At 33.7% G+C, this 17,519-nt stretch overlaps 1 protein-coding gene across 1 annotated transcript; it reads left to right on the top strand.

The window, feature by feature from the left end:
- Positions 1 to 854: 854 nt before the first annotated feature.
- On the top strand, positions 855 to 17,277 carry CCDC79 (coiled-coil domain containing 79). Its single transcript, XM_010081288.1, has 18 exons — positions 855 to 888; positions 1,831 to 1,941; positions 2,249 to 2,377; positions 2,868 to 2,999; positions 3,446 to 3,506; positions 3,605 to 3,720; positions 3,855 to 3,977; positions 4,521 to 4,673; positions 5,782 to 5,913; positions 7,300 to 7,425; positions 8,460 to 8,617; positions 9,366 to 9,727; positions 11,311 to 11,372; positions 12,379 to 12,471; positions 13,746 to 13,916; positions 15,893 to 16,006; positions 16,391 to 16,503; positions 17,050 to 17,277. The coding sequence occupies exons 1-18, from the start codon at positions 855 to 857 to the stop codon at positions 17,275 to 17,277; spliced, it is 2,418 nt and encodes an 805-aa protein (XP_010079590.1).
- Positions 17,278 to 17,519: the final 242 nt, after the last annotated feature.

Here is a 17,519-nt window from a genome sequence, read left to right as displayed (position 1 = left end):
GTTGACAACTGGGTTTTAAAAAGACAAAATGCCCCAGGAACGGCTGTTCACCCCGGTGTGGCTGTGCAGGGCCCTGACTGACTGGGGACGTTCCCCTCGGCCTCCACAGGAGCTCTGCGGTGTGTTGGGCTGTCTGAATGTTCAGGCCGTGTCCTCTAATGCTGGTTGCTGAACAAACAGATGAATATATCTGTATTTTTTTTTTAAAGAGTGGTTCCTTGAGTTTTGAAGTAGTGTTACTGGGTTATTTTCTGTAACTGATAGGGAAGATGTAAGCTATTTTATTCTATATGCAACATTTGCTAGAAGTCTGTTGCAGCAAATCCTGATATTTATCTTTTCATCTTTGCCCTGTGGTACAACAACAGAGTTGAGCTATTTGCATTTTAAAGTAGGCTGAACGTTTTATAGTGGATGTCAGACACTTGATCCTCGACAGAACATTACTTGGTGGTCCTGCTGTCAGTTGTTGGCTGGTGACAAATTTGGCAATCTGTTGTAAGGAAAATTGGATCAGATTTATTGTGATAAATGACAAAGAGCTAGGTATATTTTTAATGACAGTGATATTTTTAGTGCCCCACAATGGTAACGTGGAATCAACTGATTTCTGCAATTCAAAACACAATAACGCAGTAGTTACAAATGCAGTGTTATTTCCAAAGAAAATCTTTGCCATGCAAGAGCATATTAAATTGTGTGTGTCAGATGATAGTGTAAAACCAGAAAACTGGAGTGTTATTTTGAGAAAAATGATTTAATTTATACTGCATGTGAACAGTAAGCACTGATAATGTAAACAGAAAACATTTTTTCCTTGTTATTGTAGAACAAGAACAGGGATATAACCAAAAATGGAAAATCAAAAGGTGCAGAAAAAACAGTGTGGTAAGATATCTAAAATAATTTGTCATTTATTATTTGCATCAATTCTACAAAGTTTTAGTAGACTGTGATACGTCTGTCGGGGGTGGTGAACTGTTGGGGAAATGTTCTTTTTCCTTGTTGACGAATTTTGGGATGATGTATTGGGTAGCTAAAGGGGAAATCTAATGACACACTTTCAAATAGTAAATAATACCACCACAAAGTAACTTTTTTTGGCTAACATTTAATCACATTTTTATTGTATTTTAACTTCTTTAAGAAACCCCAAACCTTACAAGTGTTTAAAATATACAATATCTGTTGTTACTGTTGCAAATAATTCTCAAATAAGTCTTTTTATTATACCCAAGAGGCTAAGAAACAGATTTTCAAAGTGGTTTACCTACCTAGTGTTGTATGTAGATGCCTAGAAAATGCTTTGTGTTAACTTCCTAACTTAACAACTTGATTCAAGGTTCTAGTTGCTGTGGTAAGTGATAACTCTCCTGTAACTAAATCTCATATAGGAAGCCTTGATTGGTTGGATTCTTTTTTTTATTCACTCTGTAACTGTCTTTTCACTCAGAATATTTTGATGGTTCTGTATTATTCACTTAAATATACTTAATGCACCTTGCAATTGCAAATTTAATATTTAGTAATTTACATCATATTTACTAACAGTTACTAGTAATTAAAGGCCAGAAGCATGAAAAGGGGGATGTTACTTTGGCAAAGGAAATCATGCTGAAATAACAAACAATGGAGAAGAATATTTTTAGGTTAAGTATGTTTGTTATTTATAGATGGATAGAAGGGGCATAGCTCTATTTTTGATCACTTTTTTTTCTTTAAAATAGATATACATACTACATTTTGGGGCAGGTTTATTGTAATACTAAATAAATCAATATAAAGAAAATATAACAATTTACATGAAGATTTTTTTGTGTTTGCTCTTAGATATGAAAACAGATCTGAACTTACTGCTTGAATGCCTTAAATATCAGATGGATTGCCCTGCATCTCAGAAAGAGGCTTTGGTCACTATTTATTCAATTTGTCAACAAAACAGTAAGAAGCGTTTTTCCTAAGCAACAACGCAATTTTATGTTCACAATATACATTAAGAAGGTGGTTGTCACTGTAAAAAAAAAATCTAAAGGATATAAGACTTAAGAAGTTATAAAATCTTGGAAAGTTTTAATTTTACAGCTAAGCAACAACGCAATTTTATGTTCACAATATACATTAAGAAGGTGGTTGTCACTGTAAAAAAAAAAATCTAAAGGATATAAGACTTGAGAAGTTATAAAATCTTGGAAGGTTTTCATTTTACAGAGAAACATAAGTTTAATTTTTGTTCTTTTTTCTGTTATAGGTGAAGCAAGCGAATATTTTCGAGAAATTGGTGGTTTGATGTTTATAAATGATCTTGCAAAGTCAAGTGTTCATTGCATAGTAAAGGAAGCGGCTTTATTTACATTAGGAATTATAATAGAGAGCAATGGTAATAATAAGTATAGTATTTGCGTTTCTGAGTGAGTTATGATCCCATGATGATAATGATCCCACTCTTGCTTGTGCTTTATTTATTAGGTCTTCATTATTTTTTTCTCACAAAAAATCAGATTACAAGATTATCAGTTTGAGTGCGGGGCAGTAAAGGTGCCTCTGTTTCACTGTCCATCCCCAGATTTGGAGAAATACCTTGTTGATTTGTGTAGACAGCATGCCTTCATGATACCACACAGCTATACTACTACTCTTCCTCAGCAGCAAGTGTTAAATGACTCCTAGATTGTTCCAAAGTTTAGCTAGGTCCCGGTTGGTTTAGAGCTGACTGCAGGGGGAAGCCCTTATTCACTTTACAGTCCTGTTTTGTCTCCACTCACTACATACTGGGTGCAACAGACACTGTGGTTGCTATATTACACAAACAATTTAGGATTATGAATGGCTTGTTTTAGGACTTAATGGTTTTTATTTTCTGGTTTCAGTTTATTGTCAACAAACTTTGTGTACTTCTGCATTGTTTGAAGACCTAATTTTATTTTTAATTAATAAGGATTCTGGTGTGAACTTGAAAAGAATGTCTGTTTATGTCATCTTAGTACTGGTTTCAAATAATAGTAAGTTGGTTTTTTTTCTGTTTTATAACACTATTTTTTTCTGTTTGCCAATCTGCAGTGCAGAAATTTGGAACACTCAATAAGTAATATTTTGGTAAAGTTAATGTATAAAGATGAATGGTTGCATGTAACTGAACCTGAAGTCTGTAAATAGATCATAGCTTACTGGGATTTTGCTAAACGGTAGGAAGTGTTTTAGATCTAAAAATGAAATTGTAGTTAAAAAAAAAATAACGCAAACCAGTAGTTTCTGACATGTATAGAAAAAAATAGACATAGAAAAAATGGAACATTTTTGTCAGTGTGTTGGTGTGATTTTGTACTTGTTTTTTGGGGGATATATGCTTAGGAAATGGAAACAGAATGCATATATGTAAATTAAACCTGACGTAAAGGTTTTGTCTCAAGTTCCATGTGTCTTTGGAATCTTGTATGTTCTTTTTTAGAAAGTGGGCAAACCTATGTCAGAGATACAGGCTGCATTGGTCTTCTGCTACAGTTATTCAGGTAAACAAACAGTTGCAATTCAAGCAGAAAAAATTATAGACTATTTAGGACTTAGGTTTGCTTAACTATTTGGGACTTGTTTGCATTGTTCTTAACAGAACAACTCTTTCCACATCTGAGATTAATCTATCGGATGAAAGTACTAATCAGTGCTATCAGCTGTGGTCTTCAGTCTGCAGTACTCTCTGTGCCTGTGTTAACAATCCTCAGAATGGTAAGTGTTGTTGTTAAAATTGTGAAAAAAGTTTAAAATATTTCTCCAAAGTGACAACAGTTTTCAATTTTACTGTTCAGCTGAAATTTCATATGATATTTTGATTTGAGGTTATTTGTTTTTTACTTCTCTAGAAGATAATCAAAACATTTGCTGTTCAGTTTTTCCATATGCCAAAGAGTGGCTTGAAAGTTGCACGGAGCCTGAGATAGTTCGTCCGATTTGTTCATTTGTTGGTCTCACAGTTGCAAATAATCGTAAGTGCAGCTCAACCTTTAAATTGTTTTTCTTTTGTAAAAGTAAGTTTAATTTGATAGTTAAATGTTTGCTTTTTTTGTCAATATTTACAAATCCATTTGCTATTCTTCTAACTTTTACTCTGAAAACTATATTCCACCATCTTTACTTACCCTGCCTTGTGCTTAAGTGCACAAACAGCCACAGATTGGCTACATTTAGTAAGCTCAGTAAAAACTATTTGGAAGGTGTTTGGATTAAAAGTATTTTGCAAATATAAGTCATTATTACACCTTTGAAAAAAATGACTCGGGTAGAATTCAGGCATAATGTTTGCCATTTGTATGCATGTGATAGGGCCATGTGTTTCTTGTAACTTTTATAAGATAATTGCTACATTTCTTGAGATTAATATATATCCAACTTCAGTTCTCTTGTATGGGTGGAAATATAATGATTAATATATGCACAGAAAAACTGTCATGAGCCTAATTGATAAAATGCTAAAACAATTTGCAGCTTGTATTATTTAAGACACATTTTTTTATTTTTTTTCCACTAAGCATATGTGCAGAAATATTTTGTTTCTGTTGGAGGACTGGATACATTAGCTAAAGTTCTCGTCAAGCTGATGCATGATTCCTGTATGAGTGACACAAGCACGAAACTTGCAGTAGTAGTAACAAAGACTCTGGATGCCTGCATTGCTAATGACTGTAAGTGAAAAGAGTGCTACCATTTTTTACCCATGGTAATTTTAAAATGCAATTTTCAAAGTCTGGTTTTGGTGGAAAAATGATATGAATGGATGCTAAAAAACAAGTTATATACATCCCAGTTTATTTTGCATATTTTTTTTAAAATTCAAATGTGCATATGGGGAATCATTCTGAATCATTCTGACGTGTGTTACTTTCCTATTGTTGCTAAAATAAACGTAGTGAAATTTAAACTATACTGAAAATTAAAAATAAGATACTGGAGCTAGTTTTGTGTAAGTAAAGCTGAGAACTGAGTGTGGCAATCAGCTTGGATCCGGAGTTAAGACCTGTGTTTCTGTAGGCCTATGCCTAAGCTAATAAGCTTTGTAAGCTTTAGGAGGCTTTAGTAACTCGGGCATGGAGCTGAACAAATGTGGTATGTCTGCATAACACACCTTTACTTGATTTACTGTCTGGATAGTGCTATCCTAATGAGGTCTTTGTGTATTCCATTAGAAGATTTTGAGAAACCTGTGAGCCTGATGAATCTGTGCTATTGGCCCTCATTATTATATTTGACCCTTGTGTCGTAAGTGCTCGCTAATGGAAGTTCAAAAAAGTTTAAAAGCATATACCTGCGCTAGTTTTAAGCCTAGTTTCAAAGAAGCTGGTATGTGACAAGACTAGGTTTCAGGATGTATGCACTAGCAGTGGTGTTCCCAGTTTCAGGAAGAGGTTCTGGCCCTCTACCAGAGTCGTTCCTTGCTCTAGTCAAACCTCATCTTGTGTCAAACCTTGTTCTACTCGTTCTGTTCTGGAGCTGATAAAGGATGTGGAGAAGCTCAGCAGAGGTCTACAGAGCTTGCACATTGCAAAGCCCTTGTTTATGAGATCTTCTACTGCACCTCTATACAGCACAACCTGGGAGAAGGGGCAGTGTTGGGAATGGGGAATAGCATGGGCAGAATTACTGCACCAGGAGGGATGGGGTAATTTGAAGCATTAAAATGAAAGAGAAGGACGGTGCAAGAGGTCTGTAGAGTTCCCTTGAAAAACATTGTTCTATACTTGGATGATACTTACTGTCTAGTTGATTTTTCTTCAATTGTTTTTAACATAATAGCTGCCATGGGTGTTGTCTTGACAAAGTATCACACTGTGTCAGAGCTACTGAAGCTGCTGTCCAAAGACACTCTGGATACAGGAGAAAAAATTAGTATTATTCTAACAATTGGACACTGTACTGAAGTTTGTGGTAAGATTTTTTTCTTTTTCCTTTCAGTTTCTACCAAGTTCTCATACATTATTTCAATGGTGTAATTTCACCAAGACTGGAATATGAGGGGAAGTTCTATTAAATAATGTAATATTAATATTCAGAAAAATTGTTTGCTATAATGTGCCATCTTTAAATTTTAAAACCTGTTAACAGTATCTTTACTGTTTAGAAAACATAGACTATTATGCAAGAATTCAGAGCTGGACTTAGGTATTACAGGGTAGAATTCATCCAGACCTGAAAACTGCTACAATACGTGCATACCAAATAAGTCTTCTTGAGCATTCTTTTAACGGCCCTTGATATATACAGTTTCTGTCTACTGCTTACATAGCTATTAATTTCTTAACAATGATATAACAATATTGGTTTTGAAGTAACATAAGCAGTAGGTAACCCTGAAATGTTTTTGCCAGGCTCCTCAGGGCTTTCCCAAGCATATCTGGTGAAAATATAACACTTAAATTGCTATCTTACGGTAGTACAAGCAAACAGAATGGCAAGTTGTGAGATACTGATCCTTGTTTACTTATACTACTGTTTTTTCTCATGTATGTTCAGAAATGCAGGAACAAGGGATTATGTTCAAAAATCCTGATTGATTATCATCCTCTAAATGTCAATAACAATTTCAATAATTAGCTCAATAGGTCATAAATCTCATATTTTAAAAGACACTTTTTCAATAAGAATTAATTGAAACAAAGTTTAATGGAAAATGTCTTTCAAATACAAATATGATTAAACCAATGAATAAAAGTTTCTAAAATGTCAGCACCAACAAAATAATAATTTAATCTTTGTTTTGATTCCCTTGCTTTTAATCAAGTGTAGACAACAAAACTATTTTTAGAAAGTTATCAGTTTTATGAACAAGATCACAATAAAAAATTTTAGCTACTTATATAGTTAACAAGGAGGAACAGATTAGCTAGACCAGGAGTAAACTACTAATTTTATTAGTGTTTTTCTAATTATAAAATTTAAGCTTTTGGTGTTTCTGCATCTTAAGGCTTACGTAACTGTAGTCTGTGTACTTTAAGAGTATATACTAGAGGAAAAGAAATCAAAAGCCATCACTGAGATATTTTAGGTGATAACTAAATGAGTTTGGATCACTGTCATATATTTGTCTCAGTCCTCCTTCAGTTTTCTTACAAGAACTTTGAGCAGATCATCCTGTGTGATCTAGAGTACTTCTGCAATCTGGATAGTAGGTCATTATAGCATGCTTGGATCCATAATGAAAATCTTTTCAGAATTTTCCTGAAAGTTACTAGTATTAGTTTCTAAAATTACTGTAAGATTAAGTGTGTATGAGGCTGAAACAAATCTATTTTCCTTTGCAATGTCCTATTTTAGAAGAAAACCAGTGTGAACTGCTCCAGAACAATGGTCTTCCACTTATGATTCAGGTATTAACTGAGTCCCAGGATGAGGAACTAAACAAAGCTGCTACTTTTGTGCTGCAAAACTGCAAACAAATGAGTAAGCTTACTGTTAATGCTTTAAAACATAGACATGATTTCCATAGTTAAGTTCTAACTTTTACTTTCTACATTATTTTAATTGTAGCAGCTTTGTAATTCTGTGTACTCCAAGAGATGTTTATTTTCTGCAGGAAAGTTGCTTATTTGCCACCATGGACTGATTATGTCAGTTAGGCAGAAAAAAATAAAAGAAAAAATTCCAGTGATGTTGCAACAATACATTTATGAAACCTATATATCTAGGCCCAGTTCTAAAAAGCTTTCCCATCTATAAATTTTGTGCAAAATATTAACATTGTAATTTAAGAAGCAATTGGTACTCTATTCCTGGGTACGTACCATTGTGTATGAGAGTAAACCAGTGGATAATCAAGCCTGAAATCACCATGACTACAATTTTTTTGCAACATTAAAAAATCTTGATCGTTATTTTTAAAGTAGGGTGTATTTTGAAGTATCCTGTTTAAGTGGGTTTTTTTAATTAACTGTTTAGTACTACCTACGAAACAAAAAGACATCTTGTCCTTTAATCTCTAAATCACGGAAGGTATTATGCACTTGATAATTAGTAAAAAGCACATAGCTATGTTTTGGTGCTGAAAACATAGCTGAGAGTTTTCTTTAAGATTGAGGGGGTGTGGTCATTTTCAGTTGCCATTAATATGGAGGTTGGGTTTTGTTTGTGGGGTGGTTTGTTTTTGTTTTTTTTTTTTTTAAAAAAAAGAGACCCATACTGGTAAAAGACCTATAGAGTTTAGGATTAAGTCAATGATAAAGTAATTTCTAAGAGTACAATATAATTGTGTAAACAGTTTATAGTAACTATAATTGCAAGCTCACCTCTTGTAACTGCAGTTTATATTTGAAGTGTATTAACATTTATGTGTAAATTGAAAATAAGTTATAAAATTATTATTAAGAGGTTATATTTTTCATTAAAATTAATGTCCCTCAGCATAATAAAATATAATACTTATTAAGGTGTTTATTGATAAAATTTGGAATATTAATATTGTTTTGTATTTTATAAAGCTGAACAATTGTCCCTGAAAACAAAAGATAATTCTTTAAATGTGAGCAGTGCAGAAGAGTTGGATGTGCAAGTCAGAAAAAGAAGTCTACAAGACTACTGGAAGAAAGCAGAAGAAATTTTACACAGAATAAACTTGATTGAAAAAGAACATGATGAGGCTGGCCTATTTACTAAAGTAGGATAAAACTAAGCAAATCTTTCCAGAGTTTAGAGGGAAACAGAAAGTAAACTCTTAAGATAATTTCAGTGTGAGCTGGAAAAGTAGGGAGAACATTGAATGTGTATGAAACTACAGCCTGCAACTTTTGCCATTACTCTATGATACAAAGAAGTAGCAGGGCAATCAGAGAATGCAGGCATCTATATTTTTATGAAGCATTTTAGTTTATCATAAAGCCATATTTTCTACAAAACTGAGCTCATTTCGTCTGGAGAAACAAGAGTTGGGATTTATCTTTAATTGCCAGTTATTTGAACCTCAAATTTTAATATTTGCATGGATTAAATTCCCATGACTGTACAGCTGTGATGGGATACATGATAATAGACAAATGTGAACATAAACTGAAACAAAGTTGTTTCATATTTTCCTTGTGCTGTATAACTACTTGTATCTCTGGGTGTGGAACAGCAAGTTTTTGAGTTGTTTAGCTGCATCTTAAGTTAACAAAATCTTTTCATTTCTAGAAGTGCCTTATGTTAGTAGAAATCCATTGCATCAGCCTGGAACTATGACTTAATAACTACCCCTTAAACACTTTCAGCAGCGTTGTTGGCTCTCAGCTCAGTGAAATTTCCTTTACTTTCAAAAGTTAGACTGGTCTATCCTAGTTAATCTCCTTACTAGATTTATTTAAGATTTTTATTGAGCTCATATAGTTGCTGACTATTATTTTTCAATACAGGAAAGAATGCAAGGAAGACTATTTGTAGGCAGATCTTCAGAAGCCAATACTGAAGTGTCAAAATACCATGAAGTGAATCCTGATGATCCAAAAACTTATGTAGAAAGAACACACAAAGAACTACATTGTCCACAGCTGACGTCTAAGTCGGATGATCAGGTTCTTGCTCCATCTGTAAATACTTTTCCACTGAAAAATGAAATAGTGAACACTACGGATCCAGTAAATGCTTCTGCTAGACAAAGTGGACAGAGGAATATTCCATGTTCAGTTAATGAACTGCAAACAGACAGTGTACTTCAAAGTCACAGTAAAAATGAAAAAACTGCTTGTGTAAAAAATCAGTCTATTCTTCAAGTAAGGTGAGTATCTTACACCTAAGCAGAAACACTGTTGCATTTCTTTAGTAATTTCCAAATGGAATTTTAGCCTTTTAAATTATCTGTTACTAACTATGTCTTTTTCTCCTAGTGAAAAGACATAGCCTTTTGGTGTCTCACTTGAAAATATCCTGTTCTTGACATAACAGATCAAACATTATAGACACTGTAGTAATAAAAGCTTCTCATCTTTTTCTCGGAATGGTAGGCTTCTGATGGATTGTATAGAGAGCCCGTTACAGGCCATGTTATAGTGCCTTGAAAAAAGCACCCATAATTTTTGGCTCAAAATTCTCACTGATGCCGTAGATCAAGATTTGACCCATTGATTTGGATGAAACCACAAAGACTTCTGTAATATGCACTTACTAGGAAAACAGCAGTTACAGAACTGCTCTGAAAAAAAATTGGAGTACCTACAAACAAAGGAAAAAAGCTCTGCCTCCCACTTTTCTCCCCTCATATTCAGTTGCTTCCCTGCATTGGAAGAAAAAGATACAGCCTTGTTCAGTCATTTGTTGTTCTCTTGCTCATTGCTCTCACACAAATGCCACAAATGCTTATTTTCCTCCTTTTTTTTTTCTGCTTATGATTATATTTCCTATTGATAAACAAAAAATTAATTATAGGCAACTTACATGGATAAATACAGATTCCATTGTCTTGAATTTATATCTGTAATATCCCTCAAGGCAGGGAATGAGAGAGTATGAGCAAAACTACGTATCTTCTTTTTTTGGAGCTCTACATTTTTGTGCTTTATGTGGCTGGCTGGACCCTGCTCCTATGCAGTTTCCTTGCATGCATTATATCGTAACTTTGCAACTACTGCAGAAATTATCAAGAGCCTAGGATATTTTCCATGGGACCTTGAGGTGAAATTTGCTTTGCTATTGATTCACATGATTTCATCCAGCTTCTTTATTTGTTGTTCTGACCTCTAAAGCATGAAACTGTTAAGTAATTCATTTTTGGGGGGGGAGAAAAAGTGCTCTCCTTGCATATGTGTGAAAACAAAGGTTACCCAGTCATAACTGTGAACTAGGCTCCTTGCTCCTGCAGCATTTGGAGGTAGTCAGTGACACAGAAAATGCATGATCATATCATAGGAGCATCTTGACTACATAAAAGTTAGTGTAAGAAAAGAAGAAATCAGTTACCTTTTAGAGCAATTGCTACATCTGGTGAAGGCTACAGTATTTTGAAGACTTTGTGGAAGTTTTCTGTGTGCTAAGTAATCCTTACATGAACTAGAATTGCAAATGACTCTGGAAACCAGTATCACTTGAAAACACTGCATTCCAAATCCTGCAACAGACATGCTGAACAGCACTGCAAGGAATGCTGATCACAGATCTCTGGTAAACAGATTTCTAACACGCAATGATTACATGCTATATGCTACAAGCCTAGTAAATTGGAATAATTAGAATCAAATTGTTAGTGTTTTATATATTTGTTTCTTGTTTTCCCTTTGGAATGTGTGTACTAATTTACAAGTAAAGGTATGTTTTGGAAGTTCGATTTTTTTTTTTTTTAATTTGTTCACATTTTTATCTTCCCAGCAAACCCTTACTTAAACAACGAGCAGAGTTTGTTAAAAATATGAAAAAGACATGCACATCAGGTACAAATAGCTATACATATTTTTTCCTTAGATAATTTTGTTCTTAATGAGATTTTTAATGTTTTGTGTACTTTTACCACTACTTTTTATCAAATGTTATATATCATTAGATGACAGAGTACATTATATATAATATCCTTTAACTGTTTGCATAGTTTTGGAATTTTATATTGTATACAATTTTACTAGGGGAATATTTATTCTACTTCTAATACATATTTTAGCTTTTTAAAATTGATTTTAACTGTTCAAATGAATATATCACAGATAAATGTTTTAAGTTTCATCTGAATGCAATCAGTACTGAACAATGAAAGCCATTAATAGAAAATGTGTAAGGATGCTGGTTTGGTTCTGTACTTGTAAGACTGAGGAGAGAACCTACCTGTGAGAGTGACTTTTGCCTGAAGCTATTCCTACATGCTGAGCATGTGTTTAAGATAAGTTTTTCAGATTTGCATTGATCTTCTTTGTCTGATATATTTAATTCAGAATTGGGGTATTTGCCATTAAATATTTATTAATAAATTTAGTTTCCTGTTGATTTATAAAATTTAGAATTATTCATTAGATTAGTATTTGTCAGAATAGTAGCTTTACAAGTAAACCAAGCTGATCTCCAGGTTACACCTATTTAAATGGAGATTAAGTATTATGCCAGTACATCACATTTTTCAGCATCTGATTCCAAATAGAAATAAAGTTTATAGGACTTAGTTAAGCAATGTAAGTTTACAGGGTTATTTTGCTGTGTTCCAGTTAAGTCTTATGCTTTGCAAGAGTGATGAAAAAGCACTGAATTAAATGTAATTATTCTGGATTTACAAAAATGTCAACGTGATCCATTTAACTTAAACCATTTCATTTGGATTTTCTGCTGTTATGTAAATTAAACTTTAATAATCTACAAATAGAAAATACAATTGAATATAGGTGTGCTGATGCATGATTACCATGGCGAAAGCTAGGATTGCATTTTCTTAGTTTTTTTCCCCTCCTAATTTAGGTCAACATTCATTCTACTCAGAGATAACCAAAGAAGAAAAAAGTACTTCAGCTACATCTGCATCCCACAAAATGGCAGATTTACAGTGTTTAGGTAAATATTATCTTACATCTTTCTTTCCTGAGTCCATAAAAGAAGCCTTAGAGAGTCAGCAAAGCAGTGTGTGAACTGACATTACAGAAATTTTAACACGTGTATTGGATTACCTATGAAATAATTTTAACTGCTTCCTTTCCTTTTTATACCCCTAAAAGAAAACATAAACATTGACATAAAGCTTACATATTCCAGTTTTAGTCTAGGTATCTTTTCTTAATGTGGGTTAATTAACAAACAGAATATACAACAGCTTAAAAGATGACACACTACTTACAAGAACACTTAAGGCTGGGTGTTTTCCTACTTTCTGCGATTGGAAAGAGGGAGGAAAAACATGTAGCCTTGCTCAGTTCCCTCATGTATTCCCCTGCTAAGCCTCGTAACTATTCTGCAGCCCTTCTGTTTTCTCTGCCCCCCCTCAGTTTTATAGTAATGTATGATTGCAGCCCTCAGTTACTCCATCTTCTACTTCTTGAACATGGTCTATCAGTACGTTATAAGAATGCTATTGGTACTCAAGATTTGTAAGTGGATTTTACGATCAAGCCTGTGTCTCTTTATTAAAAAAAAAAAAAAGAAAAAGACTATAACCCACCTTGAACATCATTTAGATATACGAACCCAATTGTCAAACTAATTTCACTGTAGCACTGCTTTATCTTAGGCTAGAATTTTGCAGATAGCTACCAGTGCCCTTCTTATAATTCCTCACAGTGCAGAAGTTCTCCTTCAGCTGATATAACTAATTGTGAAAACATCCAAGAATAACTAAACCATAAACTACATTGGGAATGTTCTCAAAAGTGAAAATGAAGGCTTCCTGTGAGGAAATTCATACCTAAGCTAGACTTACCATTTATTCAGGTTAATACAGGTAACTGTTACAACACAGAGAAAGTTTCAAAGTATAGCAAAGACATCTTTTATATTTTGGCACCTGGATAAATGTGCAAAGGTAATTTAAGCCCCTTTCTTCCCATCCCACTACTACTTCTGTAGGGGATTCATGTCTCTTTTAATGCTTCTGGATTGGAAGTATAATTTGGTCCCACAGGTCATGTTGAAAGCACTTTTCTTTCTTTTTTTAGACTGCAAGTACATAACAAGAAGTAAGTATTTTCAAGAAGATACGTAAAGTGTAACCTCTTTTGAGGTCTATATGGAAAACTGGAGGTCAAATTGTAGATCATAGTGAGCAAAATAAAATACTGGACTCTGTCATTGCTGCTGTAGCAGTTGTGCTTGCAATATTGTTTGTTTTTTTCCAGGTTGTACAGCAGAGGGACTGTCCTTCAATAGTAAAACCTTCACCAAGATGCTGCAAAGTTGTCCATACCTGTGTGACCATCACAAAGTCATTCTTGAAGCTGAAGAAAGATATAAAAAGGAACTTCGCAAATTGGTTGTTTGTAACAACAGTAGATATGCAACTCATGAGAGTAATTATTATTTCTTTTTAGTAGTTGTAATTATTGTTTTAAATTGTATCTAAAATTATGAACTTTTTTGGTGTGATTCTGACTGTCCTGCTCTCATAAACTCACTCATTTAACTTGGTTTAGCAATGATTTGTACTAAGTGAGATCAGAACTAGCCACTTTTGTTTTGAGGATCTTGTGTATTTCTTGGCAGTAGTGATATATAGGCTTCAGTGACAATGTCCTGTTTGCCAGTTAGTCAAGTACTAATAGAAGGGAATAGATTAAGTTGCAAGTGAATGGATGTGGATGTATGACATCATAACAAGGTCATTTCATTCTAATATTACATACTTATGGATGTAAGAGGCTTATAATTCTTCATGAATTAAATAAAAGCACATCGTATATTTTTTGGTTTAAAGGAGGCATTTTGAAAATGGAACAGTTATTACTTACTGGCGTTGTACTAATGTCCATCTTATATTTTCCAGAAATACTGCTGACCCCAGTAAAGAAAGACAGACGGCATACAGAAATAGCAACTTTGAGGAGCAAAATGGATAGTTTCCAAAGTAAGGGCTTGCTTTGGAAATTAATGCAAAAAGCCCTTACTGGCTAAGCAATTATTTTGCAGGACTTTATCCAGGGAGGCTTTGAATAGGGAATGATGGGGTTTTTTTTCTGTGGTTTCTGTGAAAAAAATCTCTATATTAATAGGCCAGAAAATGCATATTCTATAATAATGAAATTGTGTTATGTACTTTAGTTCACAACAATATTATCTGGCACTTGCTTTGTAGATACTGCTTTGACTCCTGTCAGGGTTACTTCCATGCCATCTGCTATTTTTCAGTTTTGTGGCATTAATTTTTTAAATGGAGAGGTATAGTCACGATCAGAACACAGCAGAGTTGTCTGTTCCTGGATTCAGCATCACCCTATTTATACAGTTATAGCCATGGTATCCTATTGTACCTGTTCGTGCTTGGAGCTCTGCTAAGGACTTGTGTCTCTGTGTGCTAAACAGCCAGAAGGGTAAACCTTAATATATCGAACAATACGAGAACAAGTAACTGAAAACAGCCTATCAGAAAATCAAGTACAGGAGATCTCTTTACCTGTCCTGTATTATGAGGTGTTGAATAACATGTTATTAACAAGGTAGAGATGGGAAAGCGAATATAAGTTCTATTGGTTTCTGCAGTGCAGTTTAGGAATCCCCTGTTTACAGAACCATCAGTTGCCCATGAAAACTGGTATTCTTTATAATACACAACAGCTGTCCCTTTGTAAATAGCCGAGTACATATCCTTTACAGTATTTTATTCTGTAATATAGCAAAAAAGTTAATGGTTATATTTTTTCCCTTATTCTGCAGATATATATTTTTTACATAATTCACAAGGAATTTTCTTCAGAATGTGGTGGTTGTGGGTACAACCTTCAGAGCTCCAACTACAATCATACATTACTACATTCATCAACTAGTAACCAATACTGCTCTCTAAATCAGTACTTAAATTCTAAAAATATTAATTTTACTTCAAAAAACACTCCCTTTTCAAAAATCAGCGCACCCATCAGGAATTTATTTTTAGTCTTCTATTTCCAAAAACCTTGTTTACATTGTTATTTTATTAATTAATTTCCAGTAAACGCTAGCAGACCGATTTTTAAATTTTTAAAAGTTTTTTCCCCTCCAGATTCTGAAATTAATTAATTTGGCTATGATAGCTATGGAGGTGTTTTAAAATTGAAATAAACAAACAACTTTATTTCCTCTCAAGAGCCTGTTACATACATTACCTTCAGCAAGTAAACATTTTCTGAAGGAAAATTAATTTCTCAGGCTTTCTTCCAAGATCAGATAGTAGTATGGCTCAAAAGATGGTTCTCTCTTAAATTTTTATTCCTAAAACATTACCTGTTTTTTGTTTGTTTGTTTGTTTGTTTTTAAAGAAAGATGCATAATTTTTTTGTTTGGGTTTTTTAAGGTATTCTTTTGACTCCAATTAGAAAAAACAAATCTAATACTTCAAATAGAGATGAACACAGTAAAAATGCTAGATTGACTGATGACTATAACTTGATACCTACGTATGAAAAGTGTGAGTATTACCAGAAAATTAATTCTGTAATAAGCATAACATAAAGATCAGGTTTTGCATTTAAGTCAGGGCATTGAGAAAAGCACCTGTGCTTGCTATTGGAGACAAATGGCTAAGAATTCAAATAGATTTGTTCTTGTACCTTCAATTATAGTATTCTTGATTCTTACTATGTGCTAGTTGCTTCCAATGCATAAAAAAACCTTGTGTTAATGTCAGTGATGAGAAACAGATATAATGAAAATGAGATATCACTAATAAAGCAATATACACATATTCAAATTAATTAGAAGAAATGTTCCTCTATGACACCATACTCAGTTTTACAGGAGATTTCAGTTAGTTTAAAGTAACTAAGAGGTGACCTCATTCACAACTTCATAGCTTTACGAAAAGCCCAAGATGCTAACTTGAAGAGACAGAGAGTCAAAGAAATGTGCAACCAGGAACGGCAGCGCTTAAAAGAGAACTGGAAATATTCACTCGACAAAGATGAGGTTAGTTATGCAAAGCCTAATCATACACTCACATATTTATAAACGTCCAAATAAAATCACAGTGAATTGAATAATTTCTTTTTAAGTCACCTTTAAGAGGAGCTCAGTAGCAAAGCAAACCTTATTAAAAAGATGTTCCTCTATGTTGACTCTGCTCCAGTCATACTGATTTATCCCTGAAATGAGTTAAGCATTTTTTCAGCTGACAGTCCTTTCTGAGTAATGGATATGGAGGTATGCTTTTTCCTGCGCTAATGAAAATTTGCATAGTATAGAAATAACAGAAACCTAAAGGAGTAAACATTCTGAAGGTATAAACTATGTAGGTGTGACAGAAATTAAGGGAAATGTCATGGAAAAATCCTGTATTTCAGTAAGTAGGTGACAGTGAAGAAACCATGAAGAACCATTGTTATCTTCACAAAGTTACAATTTCTTTAGAACCACTTCTAGATTTTATTGTCAGTAATAACGTGTTATTTCCAAATGTGAAATAGTATGTACATTTAGATATTTTTTTAATTACACAAAAATAAATATTTGCAGAACAGTGAAGTATGTTCCCTGGATATGAACACAAGAACTTTAAACAAGAAAAGAAGAACCCGAAAAGATTTCACGACTGAAGAAATTAATAATCTTTTGAGTGGAATAAAAAAGATGGGTAATCACTGGAATTTAATTTTGTGGTCTTATCCATTTCAGAAAGGACGGACAAGTGTTGATCTTTCCAAGAAATACTACAGATTACAGTTGCAAGTAAGCATCATTTAATTTTCCACTAATCATATATGCTGTCAGCTCAGTTTTCAGCTTTTTCCCCTGAACTGACTTGCAGAAAAAATACAGGCTATCAGAATTTGCAACCCACAGGCTTGTGCTTTGTGTCAGTTCAATGCTATGCACGCGAAGCATTAGAATGGTCTCCGATGTAATTCAGTCAGGGTCGTGCTTGGAGAGAGAGAGAACTAAACTGGGAAAATATTAGAGAGTCTTTGAACCTTCCACTGCCACCT

This window comes from Pterocles gutturalis, unplaced genomic scaffold (assembly GCF_000699245.1).
Source record: "Pterocles gutturalis isolate BGI_N339 unplaced genomic scaffold, ASM69924v1 scaffold17184, whole genome shotgun sequence".
Taxonomy (NCBI): domain Eukaryota; kingdom Metazoa; phylum Chordata; class Aves; order Pterocliformes; family Pteroclidae; genus Pterocles; species Pterocles gutturalis.
The sequence above is the reverse complement of the archived record's forward strand: the minus strand, read 5'-3'. Positions and strand labels throughout refer to the sequence as shown.